Source organism: Phodopus roborovskii, unplaced genomic scaffold, assembly GCF_943737965.1.
Source record: "Phodopus roborovskii unplaced genomic scaffold, PHOROB, whole genome shotgun sequence".
In the NCBI taxonomy this organism is placed as follows: domain Eukaryota; kingdom Metazoa; phylum Chordata; class Mammalia; order Rodentia; family Cricetidae; genus Phodopus; species Phodopus roborovskii.
Window position 1 is genome coordinate 8,445,764 of NW_026126651.1, and position 23,965 is coordinate 8,469,728.

General features: G+C 44.9%; 2 protein-coding genes across 3 annotated transcripts in view; both read left to right on the forward strand.

Annotated features, from left to right (window-relative positions):
• Window positions 1-19,607, forward strand: part of Tubgcp5 (tubulin gamma complex associated protein 5) — a 31,628-nt gene extending 12,021 nt beyond the window's left edge. The window contains exons 10-23 of one of the 2 annotated variants that reach the window (XM_051174284.1): window positions 304-550; window positions 1,868-2,070; window positions 5,247-5,362; window positions 6,099-6,367; window positions 9,587-9,785; window positions 10,398-10,586; window positions 11,967-12,149; window positions 12,541-12,625; window positions 12,730-12,850; window positions 13,556-13,734; window positions 14,771-14,896; window positions 15,405-15,493; window positions 18,280-18,380; window positions 19,307-19,607. In XM_051174284.1, the coding sequence (XP_051030241.1) occupies window positions 304-550; window positions 1,868-2,070; window positions 5,247-5,362; window positions 6,099-6,367; window positions 9,587-9,785; window positions 10,398-10,586; window positions 11,967-12,149; window positions 12,541-12,625; window positions 12,730-12,850; window positions 13,556-13,734; window positions 14,771-14,896; window positions 15,405-15,493; window positions 18,280-18,380; window positions 19,307-19,353 (2,154 nt within the window). In that variant the 3' untranslated portion in view covers window positions 19,354-19,607. Of the gene's footprint in view, window positions 1-303; window positions 551-1,867; window positions 2,071-5,246; window positions 5,363-6,098; window positions 6,368-9,586; window positions 9,786-10,397; window positions 10,587-11,966; window positions 12,150-12,540; window positions 12,626-12,729; window positions 12,851-13,555; window positions 13,735-14,770; window positions 14,897-15,404; window positions 15,494-18,279; window positions 18,381-19,306 lie in introns of those variants that run through there. The other variant, XR_007833674.1, reaches the window with a different exon arrangement.
• Window positions 19,608-23,393: 3,786 nt separating this feature from the next.
• Window positions 23,394-23,965, forward strand: part of Cyfip1 (cytoplasmic FMR1 interacting protein 1) — a 67,138-nt gene continuing 66,566 nt past the window's right edge. Inside the window, 1 exon segment of the mRNA XM_051174283.1 lies at window positions 23,394-23,503. The gene's annotated coding sequence lies outside the window, so the exon portion shown is untranslated.

Consider the following 23,965-nt stretch of genomic DNA (forward strand, 5'->3'; position numbering starts at 1 on the left):
CTTAGCCAGTTCTTCAGTATTATTTGTGACATTTAGGTTTCGTTTTATAACCTTTTCTTGAATTCTGTCCTGAGAAAGCGGTATCCCGTAATGATTTTTCCTGTACTTTGTGTATGTGTTTAACAGGCTTAAGCCATAACTGGCATTTGTTATATCTTTTGAATGTGAACTTAACTCCTGACCGTCACTCACCAGATGGTCAGTCATAAAAGCAGCCTCTTGCAGCGAAGGAGAAGTGAATGCGAACATTGACGGAAGATGAGCTGGCGATAAGTAATTAATTATACTTGGCTTTCGTTGTAGAGCTGTCTACGTTCTGTGCTTGAGCAGATGGCAGCGTATGGCCAGGTTGTGTTTCGGCTGCAGGAGTTCATTGACGAAGTCATGGGCCACAGCTCTGAAGGCCTGTCCCCTGGACGTGGCTCTGAGCCTACGAAGCCACCGGAAGCGCCATTCAGAACCTACCAGGCTTTCATGTGGGCCCTCTACAAGTACTTCATTAACTTCAAACAAGAACTGACAGAAATAGAGAAGAGCATCATCGGAGGCGGTTGGTAAACTTTATTCCACTCATAAGCTACGTAGCTCTGAGTGTTCTGAGTGTTATTAAAGCTATTCATTTTTGACGAAAGGTTTAAAAATCATACTGCAAATAAGTAATTCATGTGAATATATTCATTTTAAAAGTGATTTTTTCCCCCCAGGTTGGGGAGGTTTAAGTAATTTTTGAGGCTTAAATTTATATGTTTGAAGCCGGTTGTCTCTTTCAATTTCCAAAAAATACAGAGCAACATCCAGTGAATACTTTTTCTTGCTCTAGTTCCCCTCCCGAGGTAGACGGCTTCTTATGCACCCTTTTAGAGGGTGCTGTGTGTGTACACGAGAGCGCCCTCCTTTCTTTTTACTAAAAAAGAGGGGAAAGACTGGCTTGTTGTGTACGGTAGCCCAGTTCTCAACAGTGGATATATGTGTTTCCAGTCTGCCGTTAACCAGTGTAGCTGCAGTGACAGCCACCTACACATCGCAGGAATTACACACATGCAGAATGGAATTGTTAGGTCAAAGAGTATATACGATGGCGTGTGATTCCTGCTAGATGCTTCTGTACTTCTGTACAATTGAATAATAGATAAATTTATGCTCTCGTCAGCAGGATCTTGCAGTATGTTTGAGATGTTCGTTGTTTACCAATATGAGAGGAATAAAATTGTCAACCCAGTGTGTGGTTTTTGTTTTTCCACCTTTAATTTTCTTTTCTTTCTTTCACTGAGGCAGAGGAGTGCAAAGAGCTCCTGTGTTCCCTTGTTTCTCTCAGGGTGAAATTTTCCTTAACTATAGTACAGAGTCAGGTGGGACATAACATGTCACAGGAGCACATTAGCCAGACTGTAGGCCCGGCAGAATGGGGGTATAAAATCTTTGCGATGTGTTACTCTGCCGCATGCATGGAACTGTACAATCACTTTGATGTTCAGGGTAAGGAGCTGTGCTACTACCGTTCGGGAACTTGGCCGAGCCACCCCTTCGTAGCGTCCCTGCCCCCCACGGAACTAGTGACTGGTGGTAGGAGAGTTTGCTTTAGTTTTAGTTCATGCTCATCTAAGTGAGCTTGAGTACCTTTCCACTACTTTAAAAAAGCCATTGTCTTTCCTTTCCTGACATTTTTTGTTTGAATTATCTTTTTCTCCTTGGCTTATGGGAGTTCCTTCTTTAAGGAAATGCAGTATTAAAGATATGATATTAAAACCAACCACCCTCCACTTGGTTATGCCATTCCATATGTCGAAAGCATTATTAGCATCGGTAGTAGATGTTGGTCACAGATGTTTTTCCTTGTCATTAAGTTTGACTTATTGATACTTAACAGATACCACGATAACACTCGCAATAGTGGTGAACAAGTTGGCACCTCGACTGGCTCAGCTAAAGGTTCTGCACAAAGTGTTTAGTACTGGAGTAGCAGAAGTTCCACCTGACACGCGGAACGTCGTCCGGGCATCTCACCTGCTTAACACCCTGTACAAGGCCATTCTTGAATATGACAATGTTGGAGAAGCCTCCGAACAAACTGTATGTTGTATTTCTACCTTACCTAAAGTGCATGATAAAAGGGTAGTGGATAGACTGTCATAATTCCTTATTAAATGAGTTTTAAGTCATGGAATGCCAGACCGTTGTTCAAAGTTAGCTTCCAAATTCATAGCTGGCTTATTGGTTTTCATTACAAAAACAAAGAAAGCAAGAAATGAAAAGTATCTTTTGACCTATATATAGTTATAATAAGCCCTTTACAAAAGTCACAGCCAGGAATGGTGGTGTACACCTTTCATCCCTGCACTCAGGAGTCAAATGCAAGCAGATCTCTGAGGTGAAGGGCAGCCTGGTCTACATAGCAAGTTACAGGCCATCAATAGCCACATAATGAGACTTTCTAAAATGCAAAAAGAGATGACAAGTCTATGGCGTGAGGTGTCTAAAGTAGTCACATAGTGTAACGGACTTCCAGGGGCTGGTGGGGGGGGGGTCTCAGTGTAAATGTATTTAATGCTACAGAACTTACATAGTAAACAGCTAAGACGGTGGTGAGCGCATGCAGTCAGGAGGCTGAGGCATGCCTTTATAGAGGTCAGAAGATAACTTAAAGGACTTAGTTTTTCTCTCCACACCATGTAAATTCCAAGGCTCAAATCCCAGTTGTCTGGCTTGGCGGCAAGTACCTCCATCCACTAAGCCGTGTTGCCAGCCACTTTTCCTCATTCTTAGTAGACATCTTACTCGTGGTACTGTGTGGACAGTGCAAACATACTCCTCTGCCTTGGCTGCTTCGGGTCAGGATCTGAGAAAAGGAGGTATTTGGCCTTAAAACTTAAACACTTACAAGTGAACGGTGGAGGGAAGCCGGGGCAGGAACTTAAGGTTGGGAACCTGACTGACAGCGGGAACTGAAACAGAAAACACGGAGGAGTGCTGTCTACTGGCTCGCTCCTCGTGGCTTCCTCAGCTGGCTTTATCAAACAGCCTAAGACCACGGGAGCCCAGGCTCACACCACCCACGGTGGGCTGGGCTCTGCCCGCCAGTCAGCAGTCAAGAGCACGCCCCACAGGCTTGCCCGCATGCAGTCTGATGGAGGCATGGTCTCAGAGCGTGGCTGCCTCTTCCCAGCTGACCCTAGCTGTCTCAAGCCGACCAAGAAACAAACAAACAAACAAACAAAAAGGCTAACCAGCACAGTTGACCCCCCCCCATCAGTTTGACACCCAAGCATGTCACTTTAAACCGTGACGTTTTCTCTCTTGTTTATCCCTAGGATCTCACGTTATTGTCACAATATACAACAGTATAACTTAAAAAGTTCAGTCTCTTTAAAGCATAAAGTGTCTCTAAACATCCAAAAAACATCGTCTCAACTATGGTCTCCTATATGATCAAAAGTAAGTTACTTCTGAGTTAGAGGCCAACCGGGGGCTACAGAGCTAGTTCCAAGACAGCCAGGGCTGTTACACAGAGAAACCCTGTCTCAAGCCAAAATTTAAAAAGAAAAAAAAACTTGTTCTGAGAGAAGAGCCAGGACCCGGGGATAATCTGAACAATGCAGAATCCAGGTCTCAGCACTGAAAGCCGTGGCTCAGTGCCCTGCGCCCGTGACTCAGTCACGGCTGTCTGGGCTGCGGGCAGCTCGGGCAGCTCCCCCTCAGGGGCCTCCATTTAAAGCGCACAGCTCATCCCACAGGCTCAGGCCAGCTTCACCCACTGTTGTACTTGGTAGCTGTCCACTGTCCTGGCGTCTCCGGGTGCTAGCGTTTCCACAGGCTGCGCTTCGCCAGTGGCCTCCTGGCCTCCCTTCACCTCAGGAACCCTGACCCTGACACAAAGTGTGGAGCCTCGGGCTCTCCCCATAACCCCGTGAGTCCCACAGTCTCCCCTGCAGCTGAGGCTGTGCCATCACCAGTGGCCTCTGCTTGCTGCTCATGGTGCAAGCCTCAGCTACTCTCCATTGCCTTCAGAACCAGTACCACGTGAGGGACTCCTACACATTGCCAAGTTCAGCAGTCGGCATTGGATGCGGCCTTGGCTCCCTCTCAAACAAAGCTTCTGTGTTCTGACCCTGGGAAACGCTCCCTGAAGATTTTGCCTCAAAGATGCTGGTCTCCTGTTAATCACAACTGATTCTAAAGCATTCTAAAGCAGCAGCTGACCAGAACCACAGATTTCTTGATTTACATATATCATGTGAATGTTCCCAATAGAGGGACTCTCAGCCTTCCCGCTGAATCTTCACAAGCCAGGTCACTGGATGCCTTTCTCTTAGCTAGCTAGCTTGCTTCTTTGCTTTCTTTCTTTCTTTCAAGACAGGGTTTCTCTATGTAGTTCTGGCTGTCCTGGAACTCTATAGACCAGACTGGCCTCGAACTCACAGACATATGCCTCCCAAGTGCCGGGATTAAAGGCGTGCACCACCACCTTTGGGCTTCTCTTAGCGATCTTGTCTACCAAGCTCCTACAGATCTCACTAAGCTCTAGAAGTACCCAGTGGCTTTTTCATGCTGAAGTTCCAGAGTCCTTTCACAGTCTTCCCCCAAAACAACGTAGTCAGGTTTCTCACACCAGTGGCCCACTCTCTGCTTCCAATTTCTGTCTTAAATTGCTTTCTCTTACTGTGATAAACACCATGATGAAAGGCAGCTTGGGAAGGGAAGAGTTTGTTTGGTTTATACATCCTTGTTACAGTGCCTTCATTATCCAAGGAAGCCAGGGCAGGAACTTAGGCAGGAGCGGCAGAGGCAGGAGGCTTGGAGGAACGCTGGTTACCGACTTGCTTCTCCTCATGGTTTGCCAGCTTGGTTTTCTTATGCAACACAGGGCTACCTGCCTAAGAACGGCACTGCCCACAGTGGGCCGAGCTGTTCCATTTAGTCAGAGCCAGGGAAACGCCCCACAGGCTTGCCCACCAGTCGGTCTAGTGTGAGAATTTCCTTACTTGAGGGTCCCTCTTCCAAGGTGACCCTAGCTGGTGTCAAGTTGATTTAAAAAAAAAGACAGAAAAAATCATCACAATAAGTTTCTCCTATCAATAATGAATGTTATATTTATCCCATATTTAGATGGATTTCTTAATAAGAATCCTGAAGTATATGTTTGGAGAATTTCAGTGTCTTTGTTTTAAAAGTATGGAAAAGCAGTGGAAGACACTCTGAAACGTTGGGACCCCGGGGACTAACGCGCTAGGTGTCACCCTCATCCTCAGGTCTCCCTCCTGTTCTCTCTCTGGGTGGAAACGGTGCGGCCCTACCTACAGACTGTGGACGAATGGATCGTGCACGGGCACCTGTGGGACGGGGCGAGGGAGTTCATCATACAGCGGTGAGTGGGGCGTGGCCCTGAGTCCTGGGGTGCTGGATGCTGGCGTTTGGTACCACACCAAAACGGGGTACTCTGCGTTTTACATGGACCTGGGACGGTAGGTTGGTGATAAAGGTGTGCTTGTACCGTAGCACAGGCGTGCTCCGGCTACCGCTTTATGTAGCAGAGGTCAGGTCCCAACCAGTGAGCCATGTCTTTGAGTTTACATTTTGGAGAGGTTTTAAATGTATGCCGCTTCCTGTGAGATGGACTTAATGACATCTTACGTGACAAACTATTCCCATCGTAAGTTATCAGTGAGATATGACGATGGTATACAATGTTAAGGCATTTATTTCTTAAAAGAAGCTCCATATTATCTCTTTAACATAATACTTAACACAGCAGATAAAGAAAGATCTTAATCCATTCATAACAATTTCCCTTTAGTCAGTTGACTTTTTGAACTTATAAGCTACAATGGAAAACTATTTGTAATGTTTCTACAGGGAACTAAATAGTCACATACTGTTTAATTTCAATTCAGGAAAATGTTTCACTTGAGTTTTAATTAAATTGAGAATATTTATTTTCAAGTGTTAAACTGAATGAGGTTAGATGAAAACTACTCCATTTTGCCTGAAGATCATTTTGCTGACAGTTGATATTACTGCTAGGTTCCCTAGACTAAACCCAAGTATACTGCTGTTTTTAAGGAACATGAACGAACACTTGAAATCCTTTTGAATCTCCACAGGAACAAAAATGTCCCCGTGAATCACAGAGACTTCTGGTATGCGACTTACACGTTGTACAGCGTGTCGGAAAAGACAGAGAATGAAGAGAAAATGAGTGACCACGGCAGTGCCAGTTCTGGCAGTGACCAGGGCCCGTCCAGTCGACAGCACACCATGGTGTCCTTCCTCAAGCCTGTCCTGAAGCAGATCATCATGGCCGGCAAGTCAATGCAGCTGCTGAAGAACCTGAACTGTGCCGAGGGCTCTGCGAGCCAGGCAGCAGCCAGAGGTAACCCTCCCTTTCTCACATGCCCCTCTGGCCTGGCTTAACTCTTCCCATTCACGGTTGGCATCCCCGAGCAAAGGTACCAGAGCTGTGGGTGTCTGTGGGGATTAGCGCCGGGCTTTTTGTGTGGTTGGTTTGGTGTTTTGAGACTGGGTCTCTGCACAGCCCTAGCCATTTCAGAACTCACTCTGTAGACCAGGCTGGTCTTGAACTCAGAGAGCCTCTTGCCTCTGCTTCCCAAGTGCTAGGGTTGAAGGTGTCCATGGTGTTCTCATACAACACCCTTGTTTTTTTTTAAATAATATTTTTTTTCTTTTAAAATTTCACACATTTATCCAATATACTCTACTCATATCCGCCATATCCGCCTCTGAATCTTCCCCGCCCAGCTCGTCCTAGGCTTCCCCCAACACATCTTCCCTCCAAGTCTTGTCTGCTGTTGGTATTGCATTTTTATAACCCACTAAGGCCGCTTAGCTCTGCTCATAGGCACATGGGTACGGGCATGCTAGCACTGGCCACACCCCCACAGAAGTTACTCTTGCTCGGTAGCTTTTAACCTACAGTAGCTCATCAACTCGGACTGCGGCATCAGGAGCCTCACCTCAGCCTTAGCTGGTTTGGTTTTGTGCAAGTAGTAAACCCCGCTCCTGTGAGTTACCGAGTACAGTGAGCACGTCATGTCCACAAGGCAACATTTCACCTCATGTGCATCCTTTAGCTCTTGCCCCACCCCCACCCCACCCCCAATCTTCCTGGATGTTCTCTGAGTCATGGGGCAGGCCGTGAGATTGATACAGACGTCCCATCAGAGTCTGAGCGCTCATCACGGAGTCTTAGCACTCTGAGTGGTTAGGAGTTCCACCCACAGGAGAAAGAAGCATGTGTCTGTGACCTGGGCTGAGAGCAAGGTGGATCTGTGGTGCTATGGCTACTCTTGGTCAGCTTAACACAAGCAAAGGTCGCTGGAGAAGAGGGACTCTAAACTGAGAAAGCACACTCATGTGATGTCTATAAGCAAGCCTGCGGGCTGTTTATTATCGGTGGATGGGTGGGTGGATGGAGGGATGGACGGACTGATGGATGGATGCGGGGAGCACAGCCCATTGTGGTTGGTGCCAGCCCTGAGCGTGTGGTCCTGTGTTTTGGAAGAAGCAGACTGAGGAAGCCGTGGGGGAAGAAACGGGTAAGCAGCACCCTCCATAGCGTCTGCTTCAGCCCTGCCTTGAGTTCCCCACGTGATGGACTACACTGTGAGTTGGTTTTGGTTCCAAGTTGTTTTGGTCACGGTATTTAAGTCGGCTGGACACCTTAACCCAGACATATTTAGGAGACAACCTGACAGCTTGTCCTTTTGTCAGAACAAACAGTAGGCTCCTCCATTGGGCCTGTAGCCAACTGGGTGAGTCTCGGGTCCTTGACCAGGCCTACAATACCAACGTGAATTACTTCCTTTGGAGCAGGCCCCAAGTCCAACCCCTAAGTGCATGTTTTTCCCGGCGGATTGGATTTTCAACATCCAGGGCCCACGCCGGATAAGACTGATGATAGCTTTTCCTCCCAGCACCCTCTACCGACCTTCTACTACCTTAAAAGCTAGCCAGTGGGAAGAACGTTTTCCTGTGAGGTGTCTTCCATAGATGTCTCGCCGTCTAGCTGAGTAACCAGGAGCAATGGTAGTAACCTGTGTCACCACGACACAGTGAAATTACACTGTCCTTGATGGAGACACCAGTTCCCTGCCTTTGCTTCTTATTCTTTTGAATATAACTTCTGTCTGATTTTACTTATCCTGTCCTTCTGTCCTATGACACCAGCTCTTTGTAGGCTTCGGGTGGCGGTCATAGGGCAGCAGGCCTGAATCATGGTTGGAGTGTTTTTGTCTGTCATGAGGTTGTCATGAGACAATTTCCTGACCACCTAGCTGTGGGTGGCACAGCCCTCACAGAAATCCAGCTTGACATGGAGCTTGGAAAGTGTTTCGTTCCCTCCCTCCCTCCCTTTCTTCCTTTTTTCCCTTTGGTCTGAGATAGAGCACAGAGGGTCCAGAGCCTCTGACATTTTCAATGTGGAACACAGTTTCACGTTTGGATGGACCCTGACAAGTTTGAATTTGGTAATCATTTTAGGCAATGCTCAGATTTTTTTTTTTTTTAAACTGTTTGGGGAATGCAATTTAAATAAGTTAAAGCTTTATAAGCCAACTGAAAAGACTTGAATGGGATCCACATTATTTGTTTGGGTTTAAAATCACCTCACTGCTCTGTTAATTTATTTTATCATACTATCTTAATATTTTTGCTTTAGGGAAGATTTCCTTTTTAATTAACTAATAAACTATAATGAGTTTCACTGGGCCAGTACTGGGAGTGTCTTTTCCAGTCAAAGGTAAGCCTTCCTGTAATCTTAAACAGTATGGTAGTAACTTAAATGGAAGTATTCTTCAAATATTATTCTGTTCAGAGTAAAATTAGCTTACATAGCATGATTGTTATGCTACCAGAAATGTTTCCTTTTAACTAAGAATAAAAAGTGCTTTTGCTTACTGTAGAGATAAAATTAAAACAAAAACAGGAATAGGCTTTCATGGGTAATAGAAAACTACCAGGCTCTAGAAAGATAAAGTTCATTCTTTTAAACATTTTTTTATCATGTATTTGTGTGTGTGTGAATCTGTATTTTGCATGTCTCGTGTGTGTGTGTGTGTGTGTGTGTGTGTGTGTGTGTGTGTGTGTGTGTGTGTGTGTGTGCCTGTGGAGGCCAGCAGGGGGCATTGGATTTCCTTAAAGATGGATTACAGGCAGTTGTGAGCCCCTTGAAGTAGGTGCCTGGAGCCTAACGAAGGACAGATGAAGGTCCTCTGCAGGACAGACTAAAGTCCTCTGCAGGACAGACTAAAGCCCTCTGCAGGACAGACGAAGGTCCTCTGCAGGACAGAGTAAGGTCCTCTGCAGGTCAGACGTGTGCTTTCTTAGCTGCTGAGTCATCTCTTCATCTCCACCCCCCAGTGCTGTCTGTCTGTGCGAATATAAGCCACATGTGAGGATGATGCTGGAGGATGGAAGAGGGGTCTGGTCCTCTGCAGCTGAAGATAGCAGGCAGCTTTGAGCTTTGTGATGTGGGCGGGCACTAGGAACCAAACTCTGGTCCTCTGGAAGAGCAGAACCTGTCTCCAGCCTGTGAAACATACCGTAGCCAGACTGCTGTGTGTTTGTATTTCAGATGCAGAAAGAAAAAGCTTATATACCCTCTTTCTGGAATCCATACAGTTGCGCCTTCAGCGTGGAGAAGATTCTGCTCCACACATTCTCACTGAACAGCAGGCAACCAAAGAGAACCTAATAAAGATGCGGTCCATTGCTGAAAGGCATCTCGAGCTAGATGACATTCACGACCCACTGCTGGCCATCAACTTTGCAAGGTGATAACGCACACACCATGTTTTCAGTGACTGAGTATACTTTGAGTAACACAAACGACAATTCCTTGTCGTTTTTTTTCTGCCAGGTAGGTCTCTCCTACCTGGCAAACACCTCACCCTTTCTGACAGATGAAATACAAGATGTTTGTTCACCTGAGCCAGGTGTTTAATTTTGCCCCCTCATCTATGAAAGTGTGTAGATGTAATCCAGCTGACATCTCCGCACCCTGCACCCCCTAAGAATATTACAGCTCACCTAGAATATGCTTCTGAAAATCTGGACAGGCTCTGTACTGTCGTCCTCTGTATTACACGTTTGGTGCTTAGAATGCTTTGCAAAGCTTAACTCCATTGGGGTAAGCCACAATGCCCTGTGATGTCAGACTGTCTGATTACCATTCACTGATGGAAGGACTGATTCCAGCACAGACGCTTAGGGCAGCAGTGATCCCAAAGAGACGTTCTGGGGGGGGGGGGGGGGGGGGAGGGGTCTTTCTGTGATGGTTGGTAGTCTGAATCTAAAGGTAAAACTGGTACTCTGGGTTTTAGTTTATTAGAATTCCGTCAACAGCAGCTCATAAATGAAGACTCTTACACATTTTAATATTGAAGGCTGTATTTGGAGCAGAGCGACTTTCATGAGAAGTTTGCTGGTGGTGACATATGTGTGGATAGATCATCAGAATCTGTGACGTGCCAGACTTTCGAATTAACCCTGAGGTCTTGCCTCTACCCTCACATTGATAAGCAATATCTACAGTGCTGTGGAAATCTCATGCAAACCTTAAAAAGGGATTTCAGGTAAAAAGGACTAATTTAACTCTGAAAGTAATCAGTTGTTAATAACCAGCAGACTTTTTTCCTTCCGTTTCCCGTATGTTGTATCTTTCTTTTTTGGCTTTGTGGGTGTCTGTTTTTGGTACTGAGAGTCAAGTACTAGAAGCTTCTGCAGAATAATCTTTAAAATGTATATTTCAGTCAAACTTTACTTAGAACATGGGTATATAATATAGTTAACAGTCTTCTTTTGAAAAGATAAAGTTAACCATCAAGATTCAAGCATGTTGTAACTAATTCATTATGTGAGAATTTGTGTCCAAAGAATAAAAGAAACCCTCAAAGCATCTACCCTCTGAAGAAAAACATAAAATTACTTGATAATAGATAACTACTAACTCTGACTTACTTATGTATAATCTCGATAAAGCTAATAAAATTAAATGCCCTACTTTGCTTTCTGTTGCTATGATAAAACTGACTAAACTCAACTAGGGAAGAGGGGATTTATTTGGCTTTACACTTACAATTCATCATTGAAGGGGCTGGAGAGATGGCTCAGTGGTGAAGAGCACTGGCTGCCCTTCCACAGGTTTTAAGATCAATTCCCAGCACCCACATGATGGTTCACAACCATCTGTAATAGAATCTGATGCCCTCTTCTGGCCTGGTGGTATACATATAGACCACTCATACATAAAATACAAATAAGTAAAATTAACAACAAAAAAAAAAAAAAAAAAAAAAAAAACCCAACTCATCACTGAGGAAAGCGGAGGCAGAAACCTGGAGTCAGGAGCTGAAGCAAAGACCACAGGAGAAAGCTTATTGGCTTGCTCCACATGGCTTACTTGGCCTGTTTTCTTATATAACCCAGGACCAACATCCCAGTCCAGAGATGGCATCACCCACAATGGGCTGAGCCTGCCTTTTCAACCGAATCTAGAAAATGCCCCCACAGCGTTGCCTACAGGACAATTTGGAGGGATTTTCCTAATTAAGGTTTCCTATTCCAGGATGACCCGAGCTGGGCCAAGTTGATGAAAAACTAACTAGCACATTAGGTTAAATACAGGACCTAATAAGCAGGATGTTTAATATGGTAGGATCTATATTTTTTCTTAATGCTCAGTGAAAAACTAAAATGAAATATTCCAAATAGTAACTAAGTAAATACTTTGGATGGTGAAATTTTTTAATTTTTTTTTTTTTTTTTTTGTGTGTGTGTGTGTGTGTGTGTGTGTATATGATTTGCCAAAAGATTTTTAGAGGAATGAATATTTCCAATTTTAGTGAATTTTTAAACACGCCTGTCTGTCAAATGACTTGTCGGCACATAAATCTCGTATTGTTGTAGAATTCTATAGTACGGACATAAAATGTGTTTCGTTCCATGCTTTCAAGGTTGGTGGAGTACTTGCAGGCCATGAGAAATTTTTTCTTGATGGAAGGTGGAGACACCATGTATGATTTCTATACTTCAATTTTTGATAAAATAAGAGAAAAAGAGACCTGGCAGAACGTGTCTTTCCTTAATGTCCAACTCCAAGAAGCAGTAGGACAGCGTTACCCTGAAGACAGTTCACGGTAATGTGTGCGGGCACCCCTCACTTTCAGTAGTGGATGTAAACCACAAGCCAAGAAACGGGCAAACTTGGGCTCTTCAGTGAGACCCCGTCTCTAAGAAGTAGGGACAGAGATGAGGGGACCAAAACCGATGCCTCTCATTTCCGAAACTGTTGGGTTCTGAGGTATATGCTGGAAAATATAAGGGTGTCAGCATGTTATATTGAACGGGATGCTGTTGCCGGGGGCGGGGGCGGGGGTGGGGGGCTGTTATTCTCAAGACCTCACTCACAGTACCCAAGTGTTGTGCCAGTGAGGGTTACTCTCTGCTCCTGAATCCATGAAAAATGTTAAAAGGCTTTTATAAGGACACGGTGTTATCACAGACTAAAACTGAAACTTCTTCATTTAGTTTATCTATATCTTTTGAAAATGTTGATACAACTAAGAAGAAGCTGCCTGTTCATATCTTAGATGGTCTTACCCTGAGCTACAAGGTAAGCACTAATCATTTTTTAGTAAAAGTTGGTTTGTTTGTTTTTTTTTTTAAATGAAAACTAAGGAGAGAGTATATGTAAAAATTGTATGTTTGTTTTCATAGGTCCCGTGGCCTGTGGACATTGTTATAAGTGTAGAATGTCAGAAAATTTATAATCAAGTGTTCCTTCTCCTGTTGCAAATAAAATGGGCAAAGTACAGCCTAGATGTTCTACTGTTTGGTGGTAAGATTTGGTTTCGGTAAATTAACTCTAATTCGGCTTCTGGTCCTGGAAAAATTTGCACGAATTTTTTATTATTTTTATATATAAACAAATACCAACCCGGCACAGGAGCATGGCAGCAGTTTTACCAAGCCCCTACCACAGGGATGAAGTTTGGGGCTAGAGGGTTAGCCCATCAGGGAAGAGTGCTTGCTGCCCTCCCAAAGGACCCGATTCAGACAGCTCACACACACACACACACACACACACATACACACACACACACACACACACACAGAGAGCATCCATTCCTCTGACATCCACTCCACATACACAAAAATAACATGGTATTGGGAACTCGTAGGCTTAGTCTTAAGTGTAATAACTTATTAGGAATTGATATTAGGGTCTGACAGGGATTCTACATCTCAGCAGTGATAACAAGTATTTATTATCATCTGTCCTCTGTGTGTCTGCCCAGTGCTGGGATTAACAGATGTGTGTCATCATGACTGGTTTATTCAGTGCTGGGAAGCGAACCCAGGACCTCAAGCATGCCAGGCAGGCAAGCGCTCCGCCAACTGAGCCACAGCTCCAGCCCCATAGAATTTGATATTTTACCTTCCCAGGGCACAAATGTGCCCTTTAGGTTCCCAGCCCTTCTGATGCCACATCCCTTGTCTCTGTCGGGGTACAGTGGCTTCTGCTTAATTCCATCTTTTATAGAGCTGGCTAATGCTGCTGGAAGACCCCCAGGGAAAGAAGACACTGTGCGTGAACAAGACACACCCTCGCAGTTTGGGCCACCCAAAGAGTCATTAAGACAGCAGATCCATCGCATGTTTCTCCTACGAGTGAAGCTCATGCACTTTGTGAATAGTTTACACAACTACATCATGACCAGGGTTGGTATTTGTCTCCTCCGTTCCTTCGTCTCATGTAGGAAGTAATTCAAAGAGAACACTTATCATGCATGTATTAACTACAGATAGAGATTGTGAAAAAATGAATGAGATACATACTTTCATCGTAAAATAGCATGGCAGTGAGAGGTAATATGTTTTTAAATAAGCATTTTCATTCTTTCAGAATTTCATACAATGTATTTTGATCCTATTTACCTCAATCCCTTCCCTTAACTCCTCCCAGATCTACCTCCCTACACACAACTTCATGTCCTTCTTTCTTATCTGTTTATCTATTTATTAGTTTATTTTTACTTAGCCCATGAGCTCCAGTTTGTGCTGCCCATATACCCTGGGTGGAGACACCATCTTTGGGAGTGCTTGACCTGCTAGGAGCCACCCTCTCAAAAACCCTGACTTCCTCCCCCCAAGGCCATCACTGCCCATAGCCGCTCAGTTACAGGTGGAGGTCGTGGCTCCCTTCCCACTCTGTGCGAGACTGTTGAGTGGCTTGATGGGGTGTGGGAGCCCACGGCTGCCGTGAGCTTCCTGAGCGCCACAGTCCTGTCTTGTCCATCAGACGCTGTTTGGCCTTGTCGTCCTGATCGCCTGACCCTTAGGGTCTTTCCACTCGCCCTTGTGCTAAGTGGGGAAGAGAAAAGGCAGGCAGGCAGGGGAGATAGCTCAGTTGGTAAAGTCAAAAGAGCATTAATGACTGAATTTGGATCCCCAGTGCCCACATAAAAACCCAGGTGTGGCTTGGCGGTGGTGGTGCACACCTTTAACCCTATCACTCTGGAGGCAGAGGCAGAGGCAGGCAGTGTTTGAGGCTGGCCTGGCCTACAGGGTGTCTCCCAGAACTATACAGAGAAACCCTGTCTTGGGGAAAAACAAAACTAAACACCTCCAGGTGTGGTTGCACACATACTCTTAGGGAGGGAAGGAGACGAGAGAGTCCCGGGCTTGCTAGCCGTGCAGTCTGAACAGAGGGATGAGGGATGAGTGCTCATTAAGCTTCTTGTCTTTCTCATTTAAGATTCTTCACAGCACAGGGCTGGAGTTTCAGCATCAAGTTGAGGAAGCCAAGGATTTAGATCAGTTGATTAAAATTCACTACAGATACTTGTCAACCATCCACGATCGATGTCTGCTGAGAGAGAAGGTGTGTAAGATTACATCTCAGTTATAACCAGAGGGGCGGGTGGGGATGTCTTTCTGCTGTGGAATTTTGAATCCTACAACTACTGTCCTGCAGTCTTCTCTTAGGAGAGACCAGGTTAACTGTGGTTACTAATGTGTGTCCCGCTACCAGCAATTACATTTTAAGAAAAACTACACAAAACTGAAAATATGTCTGCAGCTAGGCATGAAAGTACACCAATTCCGTATGAAGATGTAGAACTGAATAGTTTTACAAGCACTGGGACTTCTGTCTCGGGTCCTCTGATAAATCTAAGTGACGTTCAGGAATGAAAGCTTACTGTCCTGGAATGCAGGCTGACATCCCGCGTGGCCTTGGGTCGGAACCTTTCACCTTGCACCTTCCTTACATAAAAGACAGTCATTACAATGAGACGCTCTTTCTGTGATGTAACTAGGAGAAAATGTTGGTGCCATTGGCCAAACATAGTTACAAAGCCCTTATTTTTGTCTCCAACATTGATCTTCAGGTCAGCTTTGTGAAAGAAGCCATCATGAAAGTGTTGAACTTGGCGCTCATGTTTGCGGAAGGTTGGCAGGCAGGCCTAGGGGCTTGGCAGTAAGTATGTGCTGTGTGGTAACCCTATCGTAACTATTCCAGCTTCTACTAACAAACGTCATTGGAAGCCTTTCCACTCCCAGCCTTGGTAACGGTCCACCTTCCATTGTAACTAAGAACTGCACTTTTTAATGTGAAGGATGGGAGCATGGTTCATTGGCTTGCCTACCTTGCATAAAGCCTGACGTGCTACCAAAAATAGAATTTGTTTAGTTAAACTAGATAGCATAAGCTAAGTCAGTTTTCTTACAAAAGGAAAGATGGTTTAAAATAAAATCTGAGGGTTTTTAATTAAAATAAGCGAACATTCTCAGATGATGAGGCTCAGTTTTTATTATAGATACCTCCACACATACGGAGAAGGGTCAAGGACAACGTAACAAACCTGTGTGACTCATCACATTCTGAGGATGACCAGTTCTGGGTCATAACCCCCACCCCCTCGCACTTCTAAAACATTTTAAAGTGAATTGTGGACATCATGCTGGGTTTCGGTGTATCAAATTTGCTTCTAAGCGCTGGGAGGGCTTGTTGGCTCTAGGTAAATGACTGACAAAGATGGTTGGTCAGCCATTGTGTGAGACACACACATAAACATCTGCTCACCCCAGAAAGGGGACCCATGACAGAATGACAATCCAAAGTAATGAACGCACCAAAGTCACCTTGGTGAGCCAGTGAGTACACACTGGGGATATCAGCAGGAGCATGGATGACCACAAAAAAAGGAAAAAAGAAATGAGCTAGGTCACCAAAAGGCCCACCAGGATATGGGTGATGACTGACCAAAGCTTCACCCAGGAGCTCTCCGCAGGGCCTACAGGCAACTTAACAGTCTCCCCAGCGCCTCCCCCAGGCAGTTATAAACGTGGGAGGAGACATCAAGAAGCTTCCTAGTTCCCACTTTCTCAGACATGTGACATATATTGAATCTCCTAGCATCCCCCCTTCAAGGTTGGGGGCGGGGTGTGATTCCAGGAAACGTGATAATTTAGAGGAAACCCCTGTACTGTGTGAGCATGTTATGAAGTGTTTTCTTGTATATGGTGCTCGTTTTCCTATTTTAAAAAGCTAAAGTCATATCTACTGATGACATGAAATTAGAAGCTAAACTGTCAGAGGAACTTATTTGCATGAAAGTGGCCTCATGTGACCCTGGGCAGTGAAAACTTTCCTAAGAAGGGCTGGGAACTAGCTCAGTGGGAATGCATAAGAACCTGAGTCCAGCCCCCCACAGTCCCCATAAAATGGGAGAGTATGGTTGTATGCACATGTAATCCCCATGAATGGAAGGCAGAAACAGGCAGAGCCTCGGGCCTGCTGGCAGCCAATCCAGAGAACGACCTAACCTCAAAAAAACAAAATGGCAGCCGGGCGGTGGTGGTGGCACACACATTTAATCCCAGCACTCAGGAGGCAGAGGCAGAGGCAGGCCAATCTCTGTGAGTTCAAAGCCAGCCTGGTCTACAGAGAGAGTTCCAGGACGGCCAGGGCTACACAGCGCCCTATGAAAGCATACACTGGTGGCTCATCTTTGACTCCCACATACATATGAACACATACGACCATGTACCCTCACACAGAAATACAAGCACATAGACAAAAAGTTCTTGGAACGAATAATGATAATAGTTGCACAGCACTGAATGTAAGTACTGCCAGTGAGTTTTCACACTGAAATAGTTAAAATGGTAAATCTCATGTGATATGTACTTGACCACTTTCTAAAGGTCTATTTTTTAATCATTTTAAATTTTAAGAGTTCTATGTCCTTACTGTATGCTTTATTTTATAAATAATATTTGCTTGTAAAAATAAATATACAGAACTAAGTAAAGGGAAAGGGAGTGTCTCTAATCACAGCTCCAGAATTAAGTACTAACTAGGAAATGTTTGATTTTACATTATATATATGGTACTGTTGCTGCACATCTGCCTGCAGGCCAGCAGAGGGCACCAGATCTCATTACAGATGGTTGTGAGCCACCATGTGTTTGCTAGGAATTGAACTCAGGACCTCTGGAAGAGCAGCCTGTGCTCTTAACCTCTGAGCCATCTCTCCAGCTGACTTTATATCTTAACTGAATCTCTCCTTGGGACTTCATTTTTGAAGCAATGTCTCATGTAGCCAAGGCTAGCTTCAGATGTGCTGTGTAATTGAGGGTGGTCTTGAACTTTTGAAGGTTTATTTGTCTTTACTTTATGAGTACGGGTGTTTTGCCTGTATGCACATCTGAGCACCGTCTTCTTGCAGTGCCTGTGGGGGACAGAAGAGAGTGTGGGATCCTCTGAACTGGAATTATGCGTGGGTGCTGGAAACAGCTGGGTCCGCTGCTAGAGCTGCTAGAGCAGCTCGTATTCTTAACCGCTGAGCCCTCAATCCAGCCTGCTTCTGTCTCGTCCGGGCTTGGAACTACAGGAATGCACCACCACACCCAGCTCTAGTGGTGCTCAGGATGGAACCCAGGCCATCACACATGTTAGGTCATACATGTTAGGCAAGCACTACCAACCACACCGTATCCCCCGCCCCTTAAGACTCTTCATCTTAAAGAAAGGCAGGGTGTAGTTCCAAAAACTTTGGAGCTAAGGCATTAAGATTTTAAGTTCATGTCAATCTTAGCCAATATGACACCTTGTCTATGAAAAATAATGCAAACTAATATAAAATATGATAGTTATAATCTTCAGCCTTAGCATTCTACAAATTACTTCACTGATAATATTATAACCTGCCTACTTCTAGTTCCTATGCACTTAATAGAAATTGAAATTTACTTTCTTAGGATGGAATCTATAGAGAAAATGGAATCTGATTTTAAAAACTGCCACATGTTTCTCGTAACCATTTTAAATAAAGCTGTCTGCAGAGGATCTTTTCCCCATTGTGAGTACATCATCTTATATTGTTTTGCTTTCATAATTTATTGTAACTAAAACTGTGTCAATATTAATTACTAGTCACATGGAAAGTCTGACAATTTCCCATTTCAAAACTCAAAGTACTTAGCCATGATTTGAATTGGCATTGCAGAATTATAATGGAGTGGATAAATATCAGATGACTATCACTAAAACTGAATGAACGTCTCTGGCTTATGGATGTGCCTTTTATTTCAGTGGATTCCTAAAGTGGAATTGTAGGAGCTTGGAGACTCAGTTTTTTACTGTTGACTCTTGTGTTAATCATTTGTAAGATACAAACTTTTAGCAATTTCAGAACTTCCGAGACTACCTATTATTGCAAAGAAATGTGGATTTTTTACAATTCAGAATATAGGGTTTGAGGGAGACAAGAGATTTGTGAAGTGAATGGTTGAGGTTTTAGTCTGTGCAGACAGACTAAGTGGTATCTCTGTTTAAGTAAAGCCTATCTATAGTATTAATCTCTTCTCCATCTGTACATACTCTGGTCACAGTACACTTAGTAAACACAGCAGACGTGAACTGCAATCTGCCCGAGCAAGCCTTAACATTGGCACATTTTCCATGTTTATATGGGACAGGGTTATGTAAGCAGATGCCATCTGTAGATTAGAATCTGGCACTGTATTATGAGCTAGCCTGGGGTCTATGCCACATAGAACAAATGTTGTGCTTAATGAAATGCCTTTTTTTTTTTTTTAAGATTAAAAGCTCTGAAATAGAAATGTCATCAACTTTTCCATTTATATTAACAAATGGTGATTTTAATTAAAAATATGCCAGACCTTTAAATACTGTTAAGTTTTTAATTCACTGAAGCATTATTTAAGCATGTAAACAATTATCAGAACTAATTTTTAACCTTTTTTTTTTTTTTCCTTCCCTCAGTGGAATCTCTAGCGCTGTCGCTCATGGCCGGCATGGAGCAGAGTTAAATATCTCTAATGTAGCAAGTGCCTTAGACTTCATCATCATCGTCTGTGCTCATTTCCAGCATTTGCAGCTGAGAAATAGAAATCTTTTTATTTTTATTTATTTTTATTTTGAAACCTGTCTAGACGGATGGTTTGTAGATATTTTCTCTGGAGATTGTTTACAAGCATGTAGAATTATGTATATAAGGCTTTGTATCTAATTGCAAAATATGTACAGGTATTATATAAAATATAAAAGTAGATCATTGACTTAACATTTGTTTTCTAAAGGATCGACTTATTTTTATTTTATGTGTGTGAATGTTTGGGCTGCTTGTACATAGATGCACCAGAGGCAGTAAGAAAGAGGACATCAGATAACCATGTAAGTTTTACATTTCCTCTTCCCTAATGTTAGATTTAACTATTCTTGAAGTATTTAAGTTTTTATATACATAAGAAATTCCAAAAGAAATATAACAGCTAATATCAGTGTATAATGCCAACTTTACTTATGGCCAGCTATTATGTACCAGTGTTTGACATTTATTTACCATATATATGTGTGTGTGTGTGTGTGTAATATCTCAAATAAAATTATACATATCATTCAAATTTTCCACCCTTTTATGTGTTACTCAGTAGGCGCTGTATAAGGACGGATGGATACCGTAGACAGATAAATTCAGTAAGAACAGAGCAAAACTGAAGTTTAGCCACCTGGGTCAAATTGATAGCCGTCATCAAACCATAATTGATATACCTCCCCAAGCTTATATAATACATCCACCAAGAAAGCTCATGCTGGGGTGGGCTTTGCTGATGCAGCTGTCTTCCAGTCATTTCTGCTCTGGCAGTAGTAACTGGTTACCCACATTCCTGTAAGTAACCTTAATAAAACCTATTGGCTCACAATGTTGGACTTTGGTGGGATTGGTACTTTGGCCTGCTGTGGCTCCCTAAGCCAGGTGAGTAGATTTTGTGTGTTGGTGTCTTCCCAGGAAAAGTCTGCCACTCAACAGTTGGCTAGTCTTCCACAGTCTCAGGCTGTAACCATTCCCGAGGGGCAAACTGCCCTTGCTAGTTTTCGTATACACGGATCCATCTTTACTTAGGGCTTCCTCTGCTCCTTACACCTTAGTAGCTTGATTTGAATTATCAATTTGCTGAAGCTGGATTCTGCTTGGCCAGGTGAAGATGATGGGTTGCGTAACTTACCTTAGCTTGCTTTCTATTGCTCTGAGAAAACACCGTGATCAAAATCAGCTTGGCGAGGAGTGGGTTTGCTTGCCTTTCATGTCGTAGTCCATTACTGGGAGTGAAGGCACGGACCTAGAGTGAGGGACTGAACTAGAGACTATGGAATAACTCAACTCACCGACTCGCTCCCCATAGCTTGCTCAGCCTGCTTCCTTATAGCAACCAGGGCCACCAGCCAGGGGGACAGGGTGGGAGGGTGGGGGTGGAACCATCCATAATGGGCCGGCCCCTCCCCCATCAATCACCAATCAAGAAGACAGATCATGGACTTCTCTGAAGGAGGCAATCATTTTCTCATTAAGATTCTCTTACCAGATGAGGCTGGCTGGCTTGTGTCAAGGTGACCAAATTAATTAATTAATTAAAGAAAGGAAAGAAAGAGAAAAAAGAATAACCAGGACAGAGACCTACACGCCAAAAGCATAGCCTACGAGTTGACAGGGGACACCTGACATTACCGATGACTGACACGACACGTCAGGGCTGACCACTTTACACTGCCAGTCTTCACAATGCTGGCCTGTTTGGTTTTTACATCGCAACAACGTATGCCTAGTTCTGCAGGACTGCAACTGACTTCTTAAGAGATTCTGATCACTTGTGGGTAATGATGGGGCTCCTGTCCCTTTACCAGACCTTCATCCCACGGAGGTTTTACTCAAGGCTTGTGTGAACAGTGGGTCACACATACAACTGTCCTGATTGTGAGTTCCTACTCGTCGTCTCCCTCAGTGAATGTGGAAATGGCCACCTGGGTTTCCCCATGTCAGGATGGGCTTCGGATGCACCTGCATTGCCTGAAAATCGAGGATGCGGACATGCCCACTCACTGATGAAGCTATTAATTCACATTTAGACTACAGATCAAAATGTGAAATGCCATTTGTTCAGTCCATATTTGTCTTGTACACTATAAATATATTTTTAATTTTTTAGTAAAATAGGCGCAGGGGGGAGCTCATGGTGCCCTTGTCATGAATCATGGAAGCAGCTGTGACAACCTCCAACTCGGTCACATCATTTCAAACCTGTTGTCAATTACAAGCAATGATGTCTTTAAAATACACCTGTGCATTTCACCTGTGGATGGGCGTGACTTTTCTTTCAGTATGTTCCCATATCTACTGGCAAAATATACGGCTGGGTTTTCTACTAATTATTCTTCAAAGAGTTGTTTTCCCAACAAAAGATCTTTTTTTTCTCCGCATGGCAAAAATTGAAACATTATGTAAGTACATAAATTTTCTTTTCTACTTGTTGAGAGTTCCATTTCACATAAAAGTTTACAAATGGTTTTGATTTTTTTTTTTTCAGTATAAACGTTGCCTTGGTGGCATATAATGATATATAATACAAATTGCTTTTAGGATAAATGCCAGTATTGAAACCTAATCTCCAGGTTACTGTCCTGGAGAAGTGGCAGAATGTTGTCAAGCCTGTGTTTTCCATTTTATTGCACCGTACACTACAATTAGTAAGCCAAAGAATCAACATGTTACATTTGTATTATCGATACAGTCTAGTTTTTGTTAATTTTATTATACTCTTATGTATATGTGGAGAAGTTATAAGAATTATACATTTAACTAAGTTTAACATCACGTATTTTATGATAAAGGGCAGTTAACCTAAGGTGGCCAAAGCACTGATACGTTTTTTGCTGTAAATAGAATTACATGAGTTTTACTGTATATTAAAAGCTACTTAATAAAGATGTGTTTCTGGAAAGTTGAGGAGGAAACTGGCATGTGAGTTGGGCATGGTGGCACGTGCAGGTAATTTCAGCCCTTGAGGGGAGGAAGCTGGAAGATGGGGGCTCAAGGTTAGCCGGGGTTACCTCAGTCAGACCCTGTCCAGCCTCAACGACAAAACAAAACACCCACATTCTTGGCAGTAAGGAGGGTCTTGATGAGAGGAAAGGGGCTGGCTCAACGTTTGGGGCTTTTCTCCTAAACTCAGCATTGCGGTGTATGTCATTAACCTGGGTCTTGTCTTTTGGAGAGGGACAGAGTCAAAGCTCAAGTCAGGGTTTCTTCTGCCACATTTCCAGGAGTCTGAACGTGTGTCTGCCCGTGCTCAGAGGGCAGATGGGGATGGGACCAGGGTGGGTTATTTTCTTCCTCGGGTCAGGGAGCGAGTGCATGCTCTCCCAGCCTTGCTGCCACCACTTAATGCACATATGTGTCCGCTGTATGTTATGGTTGTACCCCCCCGAGGCAGGACAGGAGGGCAGTGGAAATCTGAACACGGCTGTTCTTGCAGAAAACCGAGGTTCGGTTCCCAGAACGCACGCAGCGGCTCACGGGCTTACACCCCATCCGTAACTCCAGTTCCAGGTGGATCCCACGCCCTGTTTGGACCTTAGCCGGCCACCAGGCACCCATGCGGTGCACCGACATACAAGCAAGCAAAACACTTATAAAATAACACAAAATGAACGGATCTTCCTTTTTAAATGTATGTTAGGTGAAATCTCCAAGTCTGCTTCTTCATAAACTGGAATTCCTTCCCTCACCCGGCCGTAGCCTAAGCAGAGGTTCTCCCTAAAATCGAGGAAAACTCTTGAGACCGGCGAAGCCTGGCGGGGCGGAGCTGCGACTCCATCGTCTCCCAGCCCAGCGGCCGGGTGGAGCCCACCCCACAAATCCCGGCTTCCTTTGCTGCGGTGACCCGAGCGGCGGGCGGGGAGCTCGGGGACCGGCGGGGCTGCAGGACGGGGACCCGGGGCGGGCGGAGGGAGGAGCGCCGGGAGGAAGAGGCCGAGCCCGAGCCGCGCGCGGAGCACCGCCCCGGAGGAAGGGGCGGAGGCCGGGCGTTTCCTGGTGCATTCCCGACCCGCCCAAGTGACTCACCCACCCGGGTAGGAAAACTGCCCGGCCCGCCCTGGACAACCGAAGGCGGCGCAGAGCAGGTAAGGACGGCCGCGGGGTCCCAGCCCCCTTCCCGCCCGGGTCGGCGAGCCTGCGGGAGGCCTGGGCGCAGCCTCCGGGGCTGCCTTCTGCTGCCTGGAGTCCCCGGGTCCCCTCCCCTGCACGCTGGCCGCGAGCTCGGGACTCCCGGCCCAGCTCGGCGGCGTCCCCAGGGCTCTCTTCCCTTCCCCGGAGTCGCGTTTGCAGAATCCCCAGTGCTGGCGGCTCAGCCCGCGCAGCGGTGCGCACCTCCCTCCCCGCGCGCGCGGCTCAGACCCCCCCGGCCCCCCCCGGGTCCCGAACCCCCGCCCCGACTCAACGCCGGGATCCTTGGATCCGGGAGGATCCCCGACCTCGCGCTTCCGGCACGAGGCTGAGCTCCCGAAGAGGAAGAAACAAGGTTCGTTAGTGTTTGGTATTTTTACTGTCGAAAAGTAAGACGCACACGGGTCCTTCATGTTGCA